This window comes from Neovison vison, chromosome 11 (assembly GCF_020171115.1).
Source record: "Neovison vison isolate M4711 chromosome 11, ASM_NN_V1, whole genome shotgun sequence".
Taxonomy (NCBI): Eukaryota; Metazoa; Chordata; class Mammalia; order Carnivora; family Mustelidae; genus Neogale; species Neogale vison.
The window spans coordinates 28,062,774-28,081,904 of record NC_058101.1 but is presented as its reverse complement, the minus strand read 5'-3'; the positions used below and the strand labels follow the sequence as shown (position 1 = coordinate 28,081,904).

The following is a 19,131-nucleotide window of genomic DNA, read 5'->3' as shown; positions in this document are numbered from 1 at the left end:
GTGGGGGGAGAAGCAGACAGAGAAGGAGAGGTAGACACCCTGCTGGGCAGGAAGCATAATGTGGGACTCGATCCCAGCACCGATTATGACCTGAGCCGAAAGTGAACGCTTATAATTGACTGAGGCACCCAGGCGCCCTGCCCCAGTTCCATTTTTACCTAACTCCAATTAGTGATGGATAACATGGGCAGGTTCACTCCACCCAAACATAGGCCTGGTTGGGGGTTGAAATTAGACAGGCACTCCCAAACATGCCTGCCTATGTGGCAGGAGGCATTAATGGTAGTAAGGTCCAGACTTTCTTTTCTTCAGTAAGGAATATTTGATCTCCAGGGGAAGAGAAACTGACAGCTGCAAGGCATAGTCCCTAGTCCTAAAAAGGTAAGTCCATACGTTACCAAATTAAAATTTTTAAATAAAAGACAACACACATTTCTTATAAATATATACCTTTATATATTATATATATTTACAATATATACAGCATACAAATATTTTTTAATGTAATACTAATGGCAGTCTGGAAAAACAGATGTTTTCAAAACAGAAGAGGGGTACTTATCCAAGAAGGGTTTCTGATTAATCCAGAACCCACATTCTAGACAATGCCTCAGGCCCAGATTTCTGTAGAAGCCAAAGGAAAGAGAAAGGTTGCAGGAAAAAGGCTCTAATTCCCTTTCCCTTCCCAAATATCCTGACCTTCCACGGACATCAGCCAACATGGCCCCATATATACCCCTAAAATGGGAAAACCTTGGGGTCTGGGCATCGTATCTAGCACGTGGTGGGCACTCAAATATTTGTCGGATGGAAAAAAGTGAGTGTTTTTAATCACCATCTCTCAGGCAACATTTCCATAACCTAAAAGATTCAGTCCCAGAGCTAGGACTGCTCTAGATGCAAATGCTTTAGGTTTTTCCACTTTGTAAGTAAAACTGTCTATATGTCCAAGTGCTAAATAAATTAGAAGTTAGCCACAAAGTGCCATTTCTTCCTCATGCTTTGGAATCTGGAAGCCATGGGTCAAAACACCACTCATCTTCCAGAAGTTTCTTCATACTCGACTAGTTCATCTATTGTACGCAGCAAATCTTCAAAGGAAGGCCTTCCCTCTGGTTTCTACAATTGAAAATCAAAGAGAAACTGTGGGTTCCAGAAGCCAACCCCAAAATAATTTCTCACATTCAAACTCACATAACATAGCACACAAGTGCAAGGCACTCCATGTTTTGTGACTTGAACACTTAGGTGTCTCCAAATGGGTCTACCCTTACCTACATGTACTGTTGGTGGACACACCTTTCCATAACATTCCTTTTGTGTCTCCATTCGAGAATCTAACAGGGCTCTTTATTGCCTGCAAAATCAAGTCTTGCTAATTTGCGGTGCCCTCTATAACCTGCCCTCTCCCATCCTCTTGCTACTCTATCTCAGTTCCCACAAAACCCTCACGTGGGCTCTCTGCTCCATCAGACCAATCTCCACCCTCCTGTACGCCCACCACACTCATTACCACCGCCTTGCCTTTCTCACGCTGTCCTCTCCTACCCCCAGCAACACTTCCTGCCCAGGCCTCTTCCACCCCAATCAGTGTTCCTTTGGAGGCATTACAGCAAGAGACCAAGAGCATGGGCTCTGCTTCTCTGTAGCAACATGGCCTTGGGCAAGTGCCAACGTCAGGAGCCCTGGTTTCCTGATCCACAAAGTGGTGATAGTAAAAATCTCTGCACCTCTAAAGGTTGTTTTGAGAAGTATATCTAAAGCACTTAGTACAGTGCCTATCACACAATACACGTGAGCTAATATTATTATCTTTCAAAAATTATTATGGTGTCTCATCTTTTCTACAAGGTGCCCATTTCAATACACCAGGAAGGAAAACTTCCAAAGACTGTGTGTCAAGAGATCTGGGGGAAGCTGAGGTTTGGTGAAAGAAACCCCCTCTGGTGAAAGCGTAATAATTCAACACGACAAGTAGTCCAGTGAGAGAAGAGCTGCTTCTCAGGACTCATTCCCCACATCCCGGTCTCAGGCAACCGTGACAGGACTTCCGCTTGGGAGTGGGATGGCAGCCTGAATTTATGATCCTAATTATTATCATTTTCCGCTTCTTCACCTTTTTCTTCCCATTATTTGGAACTGACTTGAGAGGGCTGGTGTTCTACCTAGTTTGAAATCATGTAACACATGCACTAACTCCCTAGGCTGTACAGACCACGCATGATTAATCCACCAAGCCCAGATCCCTAAGTGTTTTCAAGATTCAGAAGGAAAGCACAACATTTTTTTTTTTTTTTTTTTTTTTTTACCTCCTGCCAACATCTCAGCATCACCTCGTACACATGTTTGGATGCCAGCTTCGGCCTGTAGAGTCGGTGGCCCCGCGTAACCATGGTTACCACTTCATAGTTGGTGTTTTTCTCGAAAGGCATTTTGCCTTCAGTGAATATTTCCCACATTAAAACGCCTAGAAAAGGATAAAGGATCACCAAAGGATGCATCCACTTATGGTTCAGATTAGAGCTGGGGGAAAATGGACCGTGTTCTTACCAAATGACCAGACATCTGATTTGCTACTAAAGCGACTGTAGTTAAACACCTCAGGTGGACACCACTTCACTGGAAATTTTGCACCAGAAGAACTTGTGTATTGATCGTCCAGAACATACCTAAAGGAAGACACGCCACAGGTTTACACCTCTGGGTTACGATCTACATGTTCTTTACCTTCTTTCCCCGCCTCTTAGAATCAAAAACACAGTTGACTGAAGTCCAACGAGCATCCGGTTGAAGCTAAATGTTTGCCTCGTGGCCACGCCTGGTGATTTCCATCTTCCTCTCAGCTTGAGAGGGATACATGGTAACATTTGTAGCTGCACTTCCGTTTTCTGTGTGTTTTTCTTTTTTATGAGGCAATAGAGGCAGGACACAATAAAAGAGTTGGCTAAGATTGTTTTTTTTTTTTTTTTTTTTTTTTATAAGCAATTCTGTTCTTTAAACAAAATGTAACCCAAACATCTAAAGCAGAGCTGCTCTAAAGGAAGTGGTGCAGAGTGTTTGGAGGCACATGTGCTCTCGGCCCCCATGAGTACACGGGGTACAAGTTAAACCCACAGCAAGTGAAAAAAGCAAATTGCACAATGACAGAGGTAAATGGAGGAGTATGGATTTATATACCATGACATCCCTCCCTCACGCGCGCGCGCACACACACACACTCAAAACGATACTCTGTAATTTTTGCTATGCACACATACTTATGTCCTTCTGGAAGGACACACACAGCCTGAGAACTCCGACTACCGCTGGGGAGGACCCTGGATCCGGGAGGTAGAGATGGAGACTGCGGCCCTTTCTATAATGTGCTCCGTACGTATTTACAAGAGGAATGTGCTTACGTAGTATATGAACACATAAAGCTAATTTCTTTTTTTTTTAAGATTTTATTTATTTATTTGACAGACAGAGATCACAAGTAGGCAGAGAGGCAGGCAGAGAGAGAGAGAGGGAAGCAGGCTCCCTGCTGAGCAGGGAGCCCGATGTGGGGCCCACTCGCGGGACTCTAGGGTCATGACCTGAGCAAAAGGCAGATGCTTAACGACTGACCCACCCAGGCACCCCAAATTTCAGATATTTTTCATGTGTCCTAAAATTCTTTTACTTTTTGCCAACCATTTAAAAATTGGAAAACCAGGGGCACCTGGGTGGCTTTGTCAGTTAAGCGACACCCTTTGGCTCAGGTCATGATTCTAGGGTTATGGGATCAAGCTCCACTTTGGGCTCCCTGCTCAGAGGGGAGTCGGCTTCTCCCTCTCCTCCCTCCTTGAGCTTTCTCTTGCTATCTCTGTTGCCCTGTCTCTCTCTCTCTCAAAAAAATCAAATCTTAAAAAAAAAAAAATTGGAAAACCATTGTTGGCTCACAAGCTGAACAAAAAAAGTGTTGTGGGCCTGAGGCTTTGGTACACTGACTGCCGCTCGGTCACATCACTTTGTTTTCCTCTTTGTGATGCTCTCAGGTCCTTCTCTCTCTCTTCCTGAATATGAGCTGTGTACAGCAGGGGCTCATATGCCTTATTCCTGCTGTCATTCAACCTAACACCCTGGTACATAGTAGGCACCTCCTTTTTTTTTTTTTTTTTAAGATTTTATTTATTTATTTGACAGACAGAGATCAGAAGTAGGTGGAAAGGCAGGCAGAGAGAGAGAAGGGGAAGCAGGCTCCCTGCTGAGCAAACAGCCTGACTCAGGGCTCGATCCCAGGACCTGAGATCATGACCTGAGCCGAAGGCCGAAGCTTAACCGACTGAGCCACCCAGGCACCCCAGCACAAGGATGGACATACGGATGAGTGAATGGACGCAGAGGAGGGAAAGGACAAACAATACTTTTTAAAGGTCTTGTCTAACACTCCATTAAAATTACAAAAATGAAGAGAATAAAACCACAACAGACTGGGTATTCTAAGAACTTTACCCCTAAACGCATTTCTGTGAAAACAAAAGACTCCAGAAATCTAACCCAGGCCAGGGAGAAATGAAAGTAGAATCTTTAACAGGCTATACTCCCACCTAGTGGACAATAACTAACATCACGATGTATACTCTGTTTTTTAAAGAATTTATTTATTTCAGAAGCGCTAACAAGATTTCCTTTCTACTTCATCACTGAAGATTACTCCCATGCTTATTCTTTTTTTTTTCTAAGATTTTTAAGATTTTATTTATTTATTTGACAGAGAGAGAGACAGCAAGAGAGTAAACACAAGAGTGGGAGTGGGAGAGGGAGAAGCAGGCTCCCTGCTGAGCAGAGACCCCCCCCATGTGGGGCTTGATCCCAGGACCCTGAGGTCATGACCTGAGCTGAAGGCAGATGCTTAATGACTGAGCCACCCAGGCGCGCCCCCCACCCCCGCCGCCCCCATGCTTATTGATTGTACAAGCTGATGTGACTATCATCTGATACCTCATAATAAAGCATAAAGCAGTCATAATTTCCCAACAATTTGTCACTGGGAAAAAGCTCACAATAACAGTAAAACAGATCGGTTCAGCAAGGAAACTTTTCCAAATATAATCTAATTTATTTTACTGCCTTCCATCAAAAACATACTAAAAAGTAGAAAAATCAATTAGCCTTCCTATGAAAATGATGGATATTACAAATATTTTGCTAATATCACAAAAGATGTGGTTTAAAAACAGCTCTTCAATAAGCTTCAGAAAAAGAAGTTGACACAAACTGCAAAAAAAACCCCCCAAAAATCAGGCTTTCTGTACCTTCAGAGGTACATATTAATTAAACCTGAAATTTATAGAAAATATTTACATAGACTCAGCCTTACCTGGCCATTCCAAAATCTGATACTTTTACAATTCCGGCCTCATTAACTAGGCAATTTCTGGCAGCCTGGAAAACAACATTTCAATGGTGTATTAGTTACAAAGTTTTATAAAGTAGAAAAATATAAATTCTGTTTACATTAAATTTAATATAACCCAGTCAACATTTACAGAAGGTGGGAATGTCTTTTTATAAATTCAGTTTATTCCTGTGGAAATGTCTCCAACATATATTTGAAAAAACGAGTAGAAAGAGAGGTCAAAAAGTCGTATGTGCAATTAAGGCACGATTATATAACTTTGCCAACTGTCATACCTAAACGAAGACTAAGAAGGTCAAACTACTTTCTTCCCCTCCCATTTCTATTCTTATTAAACTGTCAGATTTTCTTATTGATAATGACAATATCTCTCGAAGTCCTTAATCCAGGTTCTCATTAGGTGAATTTAATAACACACAATAATCAAAGTGATAGGTAACCGATGTTTCCCCCAACAGCTTTGCTCAGTAATTGGTCATTCCAATCTCAGCCAAAAAACAAGACAAAGCAGAACAAAACAGTCATGTGTAACATAGTTCACCTTGTCTTTCATAATGTTTCCAGTATATTGTGATATGTCATATGGAATTGTTCAAATATAATTCTGAATTATTTAAATTATATTTTCTTGCCCATTCTTTAAGAGCACAAAATTCAAGAAAACAGTTTGGGAAAAAGACATAGTATTTCTCAGGAGGAAAACATGGTGATATTTTTAATGCCACAACGTATGGGCTAAGATGCATTTTTTTCCTGACATTTCTAGCATCCTATTCTCTGCATGTGGCAATTCCACTTATATGAGATTATTCCTACTGAATGCATTTTAAGAGTCTCTTCTGAAGTTCCCCGATTTGCCCCCATCTTCCTATAGGGATACCTCATTATTACTTCACGTCATGGTCAACAGCATTCTTTGCCCAAATGATAGGAGCGTCAGAATCTTTCCTTCAGGGGTGACACAAACCTACCACGGTAATGTCAATATCATAAGCATAAAATTATCAGAATTGCTTTCACCCAGATATGGTCTGTGTAGACAGATGTAGTCTGCCACACTCATGTAGGCATTCGATTTTCATCAGTTTTGAAAGTTCAGAAAAAGAGGAAGATGCTTAGTTCACAACTTTCAAAATGACAGAGATGTTCTTTAGCATCACTGAGCATAATAACAATAATGAATGTTATCTATATCACATGTACCATACAGAGTCCTTTGCCCCAGTCACGTAATGCAATCTTTAAAACAGTCTTGCAAAGGAAAAGCCTGGCGCCAGATGGCTTCACTGGTGAATTTTTGGATATGACACCAAAAGCACAAGCAACAAAACCAAAAATAGATAATTGGTCTACATTAGAATAAAACCCTTTGCACAGCAAAGGAAACAATCAACAAAATAAAAAGGGAAACTACAGAATAGGAAAAATGATTTGTAAAACCACACATCTGATAAAGAGCTAATACATAAAGAACTCTCACAACTCAATACCAAAAAAGCAAATAATCCAATTTTTAAAAGAAGCAAAGAACCTGAATATACAATTAAAAAAACCAACAACAACCCACAAATGGCCAACAGGTCCATGAACAGGTGTTCAACATCATTATCATTAGGTAAATGCAAATCAAAACCACAATGAGATGTCACCTCACACCTGTCAGGATGGCTATTACCAAAAACACAAGAGAGCACAAAAGTTGTCAAGAAGGAAAAAGTGGAGAAAGGGGAACCCTTGTATACCATTTGTGGGATGTAAATTGCTACAGCCATTATGGAAAACAGGCCAGAGTTTACTCAAAAAATTAAAAGTAAAATTGCCATATGATTCAGCAATTCCACTTCCAACTATATAGAAAAAGAAATGGGGGCGCCTGAATGGCTCAGTGGATTAAGCCACTGCCTTTGGCTCAGGTCATGATCTTGGGCTCCTGGGATCAGGTCCCGAATCAGGCTCTCTGCTCAGCGGGGAGTCTGCTTCCTCTTCTCTCACTGCCTGCCTCTCTGCCTACTTGTGATCTCTGTCTGTCAAATAAATAAATAAAGTATTTTAAAAAAATAAAAGAAAAAAGAAAAAGAAATGAAATCAGTACCTCAAAGAGATGTCTGAACTCCCATATTCATAAGAACATTACCAACAATAAGCCAAGCTACAAAATAATTAACTGTCCATCAACGATAAGCACATAAAGATGATGTCGTATATCTATATAGTGCCATATTATTCAGCCATAAAAAAAAAAATCTTGTCCTTGTGACAACACGGATGAACCTGGAGGGCATTATGCTAAACGAAAGAAGCCCGATGGAAAGACAAATACTCTACGATATCCTTTGTATATGGAATCTTGACAAATTTTTTTTAAAGATTTTATTTATTTATTTGACAGACAGAGATCACAAGTAGGCAGAGAAGGAGGCAGAGAGAGAGGAGGAAGCAAGCTTCCCACTGAGTAGAGAGCCCGATGCAGGGCTCGATCCCAGGACCCTGAGATCATGACCTGCACTGAAGACAGAGGCTTTAACTCACTGAGCCACCCAGGTGCCCTGTATATGGAATCTTTAAAAAAAAAAAAAAAATGTAGAACTCAGTATGTTCTGAAGATCTGAAGGATTGCATGATAACTATAATTAATAATACTTCTTTGCTTCCTTACAGTTTACTAAGGAGCACACCTTAAGCATTCTCCCCGCATGTGAGGTATGGATATAATTAACTTGACTTTGATAGTCATTTCATATTGTATACATATCTCAAGTCATGATGTTCTTTACTTTCAATACATGCAATTTTGTCAATTATGGCTCAGTAAAGCTGGGGGGTTGGGGAACAGTCTTGTGAGTAAACCAATATTATAACCCACCCACAATTTATAGATGTAGAAAAAGAACTCAAGAGAGATTAGATAACAACCCTAAAACACAACTGAAAGTCAATCAGCTCTTTATTATGCCCAAGTCTGAAGATCGCAGCACACAGTAGCTATAGTGTGGACTCTAGGGCCAAATTCCCTGGGTTCAAATCCTGACTCCACAGTAGACTTGACTTCTGGTCAGTAATTTTATCCTTATATATATATAAGGATATATATATATATATATATATATATATATATATGGATATATATATATATATATATTTCTCAGTTTCCTCATCTGTAAAGTGAGAATAATAACTATACCTACTTCTTAGGGTTATTATAATGACTCTATGAGTTGATATGTTAAATTCCTATAAAAGCAATGCCTGCTTAAAGTGATTATTTGATTTTTTTTAATGCTTTGCTGCTATTCCAGAAGACATGAATCCATGCTTTATGACAAGAAAGTTAAAATTAAAACATGGAAAAATGTCCCAGGTAGAGAATCAGAAGTTTTTTGGTGAAAGAATCATCTTCAGAAACTGAGAGTTCTGTCTTCGTGCTGAAAATAGACATACTTGAGAAAAACAAGCAGAGAAGAAAAAGAAAAGAAAAAAATGGGGGAGACAGGGAGACAGAGTAGGAGAGGGGAAAAATTAAGAAGTGTCTCCATCACAATATTTTAGAACCAATAATAGATTCCCTTTTCCGTATTTCCAGGCATTAATGTGGGCCTCCATGGTTTCCCAGTGACTTCAGAAATCGGGAAAATAAACTAAGAATTTCTGTTCTAACTTCTGCTTACATCATGTGAGGTGGAAAAGAGTGTAGGATTTAGTGAAAGGAGGCGTCAACTCTTAACTTCCCCATGTATCACCTGACCAGTCAGTCATTTCCCTTCTCTAAAGCTAATTTTCTTATCTATCAGACAACAATGGTCAGAAAGACTGTTGTGGGGGCGCCTGGGTGGCTCAGTGGGTTAAAGCCTCTGCCTTTGGCTCGGGTCGTGATCCCAGGGTCCTGGGATGGAGCCCCACGTCAGGCTCTCTGCTCAGCAGGGAGCCTGCTTCCTCCTCTCTCTCTCTCTCTGCCTGCCTCTCTGCCTACTTGTGATGTCTGTCTGTCAAATAAATAAAAAATCTTAAAAAAAATTAAAAAAAGAAAGAAAGACTGTTGTGACTAGTTCTCACATGAGATTCTTATGGAGATCAAATAGTTAATATATAGTAAGTTGCTTAGAAACAATGACCTAGGTAGTCACGTATTATTAATGCAATTGCCTATGTAATTATGCATTACATGTATCAGATGTGATCAACAGAGTTTTCTGTTCAATTACGAGGCAAGTGAAATTTACCAAGTTTAAAGATAACGGTGAAACACCGCTGAGAACAGAAATCGGATATTAATTCATCATTGTTCATTTGCTACCCCAATGTTACAAAGGAATTCGGCCAGTGAATGGGAACGCGGGCGGTCGGGATTACCAGATCTCTGTGGATGAAGCTGTTTCTCTCCAGGTAGTCCATGCCTTCACACACATCTTGACACATGCTCAGCAGCACATCTCGACTAAAATGACCTTGTCTCTGTCGGAGGAAATTCAGAAGACAGCCCCTCTCCATGAACTCGGTAACAATGTAAATCGGTTTCTGCTGGGTGCATACACCGTACAGCTGTACTAGCTTCGGGTGTGTCAGCTTCCTGGGGGGAGAAGTCATGCATACACATAGTTACCATAGGAAAAGGAGCCTGGGGCGCTATTGCCTGGTGGGAGGCTACTTTTTAATGCAAAAAGAGGAACCAGAAAGAACAGTGTAACTTACATCATCACTTTAGCTTCTTCTATAAAGTCTTCCTCGCACATGGCACCTTCCCTAATGGCTTTGATCGCCACCTTGTACTGAGCCCTCCACTTGCCCAGCCTCACCACTCCAAACAGTCCGCTCCCCAGTTCCCTCATAAAGGTCAGCTCTGAGGGATTGATCTCCCATTTTTCTGTGAGACAGAGGGGGGAAGCGGTAACATTTAATAAGGAGAATGCAGCATCAATCAGTGGGAAACAGAGAAGCAACAACTAGGGTCAATGTCAAAGTCACAGGATAATATGGTTAAACATAGAACAGACTTGCCACCTACACCCAAACTGCAAACGGTGACTTTCCATCCCCTGGGGAGGACGTACTCCCTCCCTACTAAGCCATCAGAATATAACCATAGTGAACAAGAGAAGGCAAGAAGATGCTAAATAATGGGCTACTAATAATAGAGCTTAAAGATACTCAGAAAAAAACAAAATCCGAATACTTTCTCCTTTACTGTTCTTCCCCCTGTTTTGTTGTTGTCCCCCCCCCCACACACACACACTTAAATTATATGAGGTTGGAAAGAATTTAATCTTCTGTTTAAAAGGCTTTGGCTAGAAGCAACAAAGACAGTCAAGTTGGAGGTCTTCTTTATTACCTCCATCCTTACTTTACTGTAAGTAACCAATCCAGCTGCTGAGAACCAGAAAAGGATTTGATTTATTGTAGAAATAACATGGTAATGTTTATTTTTCACTAAGAGAAAGTTTTCTGCCGAATTATAAATAAGGATGAAAGCAGAAAATCTAGGGTTTCCATAGCTACAAGTATAATCATCTAAAAACCCATACTATCCAATGATAAAAACGGTTCTACTGTGTGGAATTCTAAACATCTCAATTGGTCTTGCGGTAACGGATGTTTTTTTCTAAGGGAAATTAGTCAGGGCAACTACAAAAATGAGTTACCATAGCTGAAGCCTGCAGTGGTTGGAGCATTTTTCCCCTTCGTACTGACTGGGTACCGCAGTCTTGTGACAAGTCCTGCAAGTTAGAGAAAGCATTAGAACTGAACTTATTCTTTTTTTTTTTTAATTAAACTCATTCTTTTCTTTTTTTAAGATTTTTTTTTAAAATTTATTTGACAGACAGAGATCACAAGTGGGCAGAGAGGCAGGCAGAGAGAGAGAGGGGGAAGCAGGTTCCCCGCCGAGCAGAGAGCCCGATGCGGGGCTCGATCTGAGAACCCTGGGATCATGACCTGAGCCGAAGGCAGAGGCTAAACCCACTGAGTCACCCAGAATCCCCGAAATTGAACTCATTCTTAATCATTCTGCATGTAAAAGCGCTAAACTTAGACACTCACGTATAAAGGGCATTCATTCGTCCACTTAGCACTCATCCTGTGTGTACACACAAAACTCTGCTCTATGCTAACAAAATATAAAAAGAAAGGAAAGCAGGCAGGAAGAAGATGATCCTGTTCTTTGAACTGACAATTTCATATTTTTATGGGACATAAAAAACTTTTTTACATGTATATGTTTTTATTCACTCAACAAACATTGTCGTTTTATACCGCAGTGTTTACCAAGCACTCAGCAAGCGTAGTCTCAAACATTTTTTAAAATTTTAAAAGGTGGGGTGCCTAATGGCTCAGTTGGTTGAGTGTCTGCCTTTGGCTAATGTCATGATCCTGCTGTCCTGGGATTGAGCACCACACCGGGATCCCTGCTCAGTAGGGAATCTGCTTCTCTCTCTCTCTCCCTCTGCCCCCCCGTCAAATAAATAAATACAATCTTTAAAAAGGTAAAATATAAGTAAAATGTTGAAAAGTTTCTAACAGCTATTATCAATTATTATTTCATGTTCTTTTCAAATATGATCTGAACTATGAAAGGGAATTATGGTAATCTATTAAAACTAAAGTGATTCACCTTGAATAACTCAATACTAGTAATCTTAGCATAAATATGGGGCTCCAAACTATCAACAGTGGGACCCAATAGCTAAAGCAATGCTGAAAAAGAAAAGCAAAGCTGGAGGCATCATGATGCCAGACTTCAAGCTCTATTACGAAGCTGTAATCATCTAGACAGCATGGTACTGGCACAAAAACAGACACACAGATCAATGGAACAGAATAGAAAACCCAAAAGTGGACCCTCAACTATATGGCCAACTTATCTTCGACAAAGCAGGAAGGAATGTCCAATGGAAAAAAGTTTCTTCAACAAGTGATGTTGAGAAAACAGGACAACAACATACAGAGGAATGAAACTGGACCACTCTTTATACTATACACAAAAATAAATTCAAAGTGGATGAAAGACCTAAACATGAGATGGGAAACCATCAAAATCCCAGAGGAAGCACAGGGAGCAAACAACCTCTTTGACCTTCAGCCATAGCAACTTCTTACTAGACACATCTCCAGAGGCAAGGCAAAGAGAAGTAAAAAAGAACTATTGGGACCTCATCAAGATAAAAATCTTTTTTTTTTTTTTGAAGATTTTTATTTATTTATTTGACACAGAGAGAGAGAGCACAAGTAGGCGTAGCCACAGGCAGAGGAAGAGGGAGAAGTAAGCTCTTCGATGAGCAAAGAGACCAATGCAGGGCTAGATCCCAGGACCCTGGGATCATGCCCTGAGCCAAAAACAGATGCTTAACCGACTGAGCCATCCAGGTGCCCAAGATAAAAATCTTCTGGACAGCAAAGGAAACAATCAACAAAACTAAAAGGTACAGAATGGGAGAAGATATTTGCAAATGTTGTATCAGATAAAAGGCTAGTATCCAACTCAACACCCAAAAAACAAATTAATCCAGTTAATTTAATGTTAATCCAGTTAGTTTAATGTTAAGAAATGGCAGAAGCCATAAATAGACATTTTTCCAAAGAAGTCATCCAGATGGCCAACAGACACATGAAAAAATACTCAACATCACTCAGCATCAGAGAAATACAAATCAAAACCATAATGAGATACCACCTCACACCAGTCAGAACTTAACACCAGTCTAAAATTAACAACACAGAAAACAACAGGTGTTGGTGAGGATTCAGAGAAAGGAACACCCTCTTCCACTGTTACTGTGGGAATGCAAACTGCTGCAGCCACTCTGGAAAACAGTATGTGGGTCCTCAAAGGGTTCTGCCTTATAATCTAGCCAGTGTACTAGTAGATATTTACACAAAGGATACAAAAATACTGATTCAGAGGGGTTCGTGAACCCCAATGTTTATAGCAGCATTATCAACAGTAGCCAAACTAGGGAAAAATCCCAAATGCCCTTCAACAGATGAATGGATAAAGAAGATGTGGTATATAAACAATGAAATATTACTCAGTCATCAAAAAGAATGAAATCTTGCCATTTGCAACAATGTGGATGGAGCTAGAATATTGTGCTAAGCAAAGTAACTCAGAGAAAGACAACTACCATATGATTTCACTCATCTGTGGAATTTAAGAAACAAAACAGATGAACATATGGGAGGGAGGAAAAAAGAGGGAGGGAAACAAACCATAAGAGACTCTTGGGGCACCTGAGGGGCTTAGTTGGTTGAGTATCTCCCTTCAGCTAGGGTCATAATCCTGGAGTCCCGGGATCTAGCCCCACATCAGGCCCCCTGCCAGTGGGGAGTCTGCTTCTTCCTCTCCCTCTGCTCCTCCCCCACTCCATGCGCTCTCTCTCTCTCTCAGATAAACATAAAAATCTTTAAAAAAAAAAAAGAGAGAGAGATTCTTCGCTATAGAGAACAAACTGAGGGTTGATGGAGGGAGGTGGGGGATGGGCTACATGGGTGATGGGTATGAAGGAGGGTACTTAGGATGAATGCTGGGTGTTGTATGGAAGTGATGAACCACTTAATTCTACTCCTGAAACCAATTATTATGCCATATGTTATCTAACTAGAATTAAATAAAAATTTGGGGAAAAAATGGAATAAAATGCCAACAACTGGGAATACTAACCACTTTGGAAATCGGTGAAGTAGGTTAGACACTTTAATGTAAGTTGCTTACAGCACTAAATACGAAGGAAGGCAGATATCTCTCCCGTAAGCCCCCACAGCACTCGTTTCTTCTGTTACAGCATACCTCACGGTAACTTTAAATGGTTACATACTTCTCTGTTTCCCCCACCAGACGGTAAGAGCTGAGAGAGCCAGGATCAAAAACTCTCTAGTCCACTATAGTTTCCCTAGAGCCAGACACAGTTCCTGCCATGTAATAGGCACCCAAGATGTGTCTGCTCAATGAGTGAATTTAGATAATGGTGAAGAATAAAATTTATTCAAGAACACACAAACACGAAAAGAAAGAAAGAAAGAAAGAAAGAAAGAGAAAAGAAGAAAGGAAGGAAATGTGAATACTAAAATATAACAGAATAAGAGATAAGAAAAAGATCTTCGGGGTATAAATTGATATGAAAGTGGCTCCTCACATGTTAAACATAGAGTTAACATAGAACCCAGAAAATTCACTCCCAGGGAAGTCACCCAGAGAAGTGAAGAAGATATTTTCATGTAAAAACTTATAGACAAATTTTCACAGTGGCATTATTCTTAACAGCCAAAATGTGGAAACAAGCCAGATGTCCACCAACTGATGAACGATGATGAAATGGATTAAAACACACACACACACACACACACACAGTTGATTATTTGTCAAGAAAAAGAATGGAGCACTTATACAGGCTACAATATGGACAAATGTCAGAAACATTATGTTAAGTCACACAAGCCGGTCACAACAGACCACATACTGTATGATTCCATTTATATTGAATGTCTAGAATAGGCAAATCTGTAGAGACAGCAAATAGATTACTGGTTGCCAGGGGCTGGATTGATGAAAGGGGGCCGGGGGGTGACCAATGATGCATTCAAGATTTCTTTTAGGGATGATAAAAATGTTCTTAGACAGAGAGGAGAAGGGAGTTGAGGGAAATTGGAAGGGGAGGTGAACCATGAGAGACTATGGACTCTGAAAAACAATCTGAGGGTTTTGAAGGGGCGGGGGGTGGGAGGTTGGGGGAACCAGGTAGTGGGTATTAAGGAGGGCACGGATTGCATGGAGCACTGAGTGTGGTGCATAAACAATGAATACTGTTACGCTGAAAAGAAATTAATAAAAATAAATAAATAAGTAAAAAAAATGTTCTTAGATTATGGTAATACTTGGCACTACTCTAAATATACTAATGACCACTGAATTGTACACTTTAAATGGGTGATTTTCATGATATTTAAATTATACCCTAATAACAGTTTCTATCATTATCTGAGAGCATGGGCATGAATGTGGTTTCCGTTTTTTGGCGTTTGGTTTGTTCCCACTCTGATAGTAAGTATAGCAGAGATTCAGGAAGATGGGAAACCTGCCCAGGACATGATCAGTCTTTGGAAGCCAATAGTACAGCCCTAAACCCTGGGCTTGTCTCCCAGCTTCCATGACAACTCTGACATAGACACATCTAGGGTTTTCGTTTCATACAGTTAAAGAAAGGAAATATTCAATGAAACCTCGAAAGATGGTAAGGCAGATTTTACTTACAACCACTGTGATTGGTACAGGGACCACTGCAATGGCATTATAGAGTTTGAGAGATTGGGCTCAACTCCAGATATAGCGTGGACCAATGGGGATGGACAGCCATGGAGTAGTGTTGGGGTCAGTGGACGGAAAATGACTAAGAAAATGTTGGGGAGCCCTTAGGGCTAATAATACATTATATGTTAATAAGAAAATTTAAAAATTTAATAAAAAATAAAAATAAATAAAAATTTTAAAAAGTAAAATAAAATAAAGAAATTCTGGGGAGTGGGGGCTTCTGGGATACACCAATCTAACAGGAAGTTGCTGAAGACAAGCCAACCTGACGAGACCTCACCTGGTGGAAAATAAGGAACCTGATCAGATATTGAATGTGAGCAGATATCAGATGTCAAGGTGGGAATTCTGCTTAAGCTGCTTAGCAGAGTTCTTGCTAAAACTGGATTTTACAAGAAAGTGCATAAATGGGTCTAGGAGATGGTTCCAGAGCCCAACTAAAGCTTGGTCAAGCGAAGAGTCTTTGTCGGTACCAAGGGTATAAATCCCAGAAATGTGAACATTTACCAGATACAAGAGTATCTCACGGCCTACAATCAAGACAGCTTTTTACAAGACTTAACATGATTTCCAGTTTCCTTTGTATGTTTCAATTCCTTAATAGGCAATAATTTTAAACTAATCACATTCTGCAATTAACTATAAACTGAAACTGCCCAAGGAAGAACCCATCACAACGTCCCTTTATTTGAAAAATGTCTGAACGGCTCCCTTACCTGCTGCGTTGTGCTTGTGATATTCAATGATCTCAGGAATGGAACCAAACGCATGTTTTTCTGCCAGATAATACTTCTTGGGGGATGTTGTTGTTTCCTTTATATGATAATGCCTGAAACCTGACGAGCCCTCGCTGAAACAAAAATCCAAATGTGTTAGTGCCAAGTCAGAATCACGTAACTTCATTCTTAAGATGTTTTCCACCAGCAACAACAGGTCCCTACATATACCCACTCCCAGTCTCTGCACAACCTTTATTTTTCCCCATGTTCTTCTCAGCTTTGCCTTTCACATTAACAGGTGGAAGTTTTTAAAGGGGTCACTGATGGCATACTTGGCCGTTGCAAGAGATTATGAAAGAGAAGATTACCCAATTCCATCTGCCAACAGTGAAAAGTCTTAAAATAGTTCCTGTCTGGCTAAGGTTCTTTGTCCCTGCTATTGATGTAAACCTGCAGACGTCTGGAGCTTCCAAAAGTGAAAAAGCTGACTTATAAAAAATGTGCAAATTCTGTTTTAGGTATCTTTTTATAACACAGATCTCCTCAAGTCATCTCTTGCTAAAGATCCTTTCAAGGGAACTCCCTCTGCTCCTTAAGTCAAGCTCCTTGACATTGACGTGAGCTGACCTCTACTTTTATCTCTTAGGGTTCTCCTTCCTCCCTCACCCCACCCCTCCCCTTCCGGCTATAAGACGCTTTTGTCAGTTCCTAGAACTTATCATATCCTCACTCAATTCTGGGCCTGGGGAGTTTGCTAAGTCAGAAACACTCCTTCCTCTCCCTCCAACTTCTGCCCTCATGATGTATCAGGTCTAGCTAGATGTCCCAGACTATATTTGTGATGAACTGGGGGTATCTTTGGGCTGTGTACCATCCCCTACACACATAACACACGTTCTCTCTGAGCACAGGACCTACTCACGTACTAGCATAACTGCCTCTTTGCTTGTCTGAATCCCCCACAAAGCTATCGGAGGGCAGGGTCTGTGCCTACTTTGTTCACTGTGATATCCTTAGTGCTTAGCTCAGGGCACAGGGATTATTTCTTGAATGTTGCCAAAGTTTCTATAGGCATTTGCAACATAAACACACACACACATAGAAAACCATAAGAAAAATTACCAAGTATAGGAAGTATGAATACAAAAACTAGGACAGACTTTAGAAATCAAGTTTAGATTTTCTTGTTTAATGCTGAAACGCAGCATATTTTTTGAAAATTAGGAATCCATGCAAACTATATAGGAACTTCATATAAAAACTCTTAAGGAGAGATGACTGATGGAGAACTTACCCTCCAAACTTTGTATAAAGGGAGACCGTGTACATGCCTGGTTGACTGGAATCCCTTACCATAAAACCACCTTCTTTATCCTAAAATCAAAGTTAGGAAAAATTTTTCAATCCCGTAACAAGTATCATGCCATAGTGAAAATTCAAGAAACTAATCTTACAATTTCATGATTATCTTTTGCCTAGAAAACCTGCTTTGGAGAAGCGCAGCTTACCACCAGGGTACACCTACATAACTTTCCCCATCACATTACTGTGCTTTGAGAGGAGTTGAAGAAAGGCCTCTCACAATTCCCCACTATCACAAACCTTCACACACACCAGCATGAGATATTTCAGCAAGATATTGCTCAGGGCCCTTCAGAACCAATAGACAAGATTTTGCAATTCCTTTCGGTTCTGGACATGTGGGGAAACAGTTCCTGAAAAATGTATTTCTTAATAACTGGATTTCATTTCATACGTTTTTTATATTTGCTATAAGCTTTGAATCCTGACTCAATATCATCTTCTATCCACATAGCATTTTTCTTGTAAATATCTCCGTGTTCTTTATAAGAACATTTAAAAAAAAATCCTTAATCCCCCTGGAAACTGATGTGAAATATCATTGTTCATGAAAGGAGAGACAGAAGCACAAGTAAATCAGCCAGAGAAAACCAAAAAGATGAAACACAGAATGACTAAAAAAATAAGTTCTCATCAGGTTTTAAGCCAAACAGCAAGAAACAGAAGCTAGGAATCTCCAATATCTCTCCACCAATAACCCCACCATCAGTCTCCAGGTCTGAAATTGCTTTAAGGTGACAGTGTATTGAGTAGTTGAAAAACAAGACAGATTTTATTATGAAAACAATGAATTAAACAAAGTCCCACAAATAAATCTGATAAAAACAATTAGGTACAAGCAATGATCCTAATAGCTCACAAATCTATAAAAAGTGTAAGAGCTACCATATATTTATTGAGAGCTTACTTTGTTTTTAGTATGTTCTGATATGTGGATTTACTTAATCCTCAAAACAGTCCTATGAGACAGGTACTTCCCTTAACCCTGCTTTACTTCACAGGTAGGGAAAAGGGGCACATAAAGGATGGAAAACTTGCCCTAGATCACACAGCTAGTAAGGAGCAGAGCCAAAATTTGGACCCTAGGCTTTCCAGATACTGACTCCCCTACAGCTGCCTCTCATTGTGGGGTCACCAGAGAGGCCTATAAGGACCATGTCGGGGAGCAGGTGTGATAACACAGCATTTGAGTCAGCAGTGACATGCTTTTGCTCTCAACATAAACTACAGAAATCAGTGTCCAACATAACCTTGACTGGTGGTAATGAACAGGAGGTAAAATGAGAAAGCATGGGTTTTAAAAATGGAGAACTGGGGCACCTGGGTGGCTCAGTGGGTTAAGCCTCTGCCTTTGACTCGGGTCACCATCCCAGGATTCT

General features: G+C 40.3%; 1 protein-coding gene across 4 annotated transcripts in view; it reads right to left on the bottom strand.

The window, feature by feature from the left end:
* Positions 1–499: 499 nt before the first annotated feature.
* The window catches only part of TEC (tec protein tyrosine kinase), a 138,677-nt gene continuing 120,045 nt past the window's right edge, over positions 500–19,131 (bottom strand). For all 4 annotated transcript variants that reach the window (XM_044226138.1, XM_044226140.1, XM_044226137.1 and 1 more), the window contains 9 exons: positions 17,685–17,764; positions 16,388–16,521; positions 11,014–11,088; positions 10,067–10,238; positions 9,728–9,944; positions 5,342–5,406; positions 2,551–2,669; positions 2,310–2,467; positions 500–1,119 (listed from right to left, as the gene is read on the bottom strand). In XM_044226138.1, the coding sequence (XP_044082073.1) occupies positions 1,036–1,119; positions 2,310–2,467; positions 2,551–2,669; positions 5,342–5,406; positions 9,728–9,944; positions 10,067–10,238; positions 11,014–11,088; positions 16,388–16,521; positions 17,685–17,764 (1,104 nt within the window). In that variant the 3' untranslated portion in view covers positions 500–1,035. The remainder of the gene's footprint in view (positions 1,120–2,309; positions 2,468–2,550; positions 2,670–5,341; positions 5,407–9,727; positions 9,945–10,066; positions 10,239–11,013; positions 11,089–16,387; positions 16,522–17,684; positions 17,765–19,131) is intronic.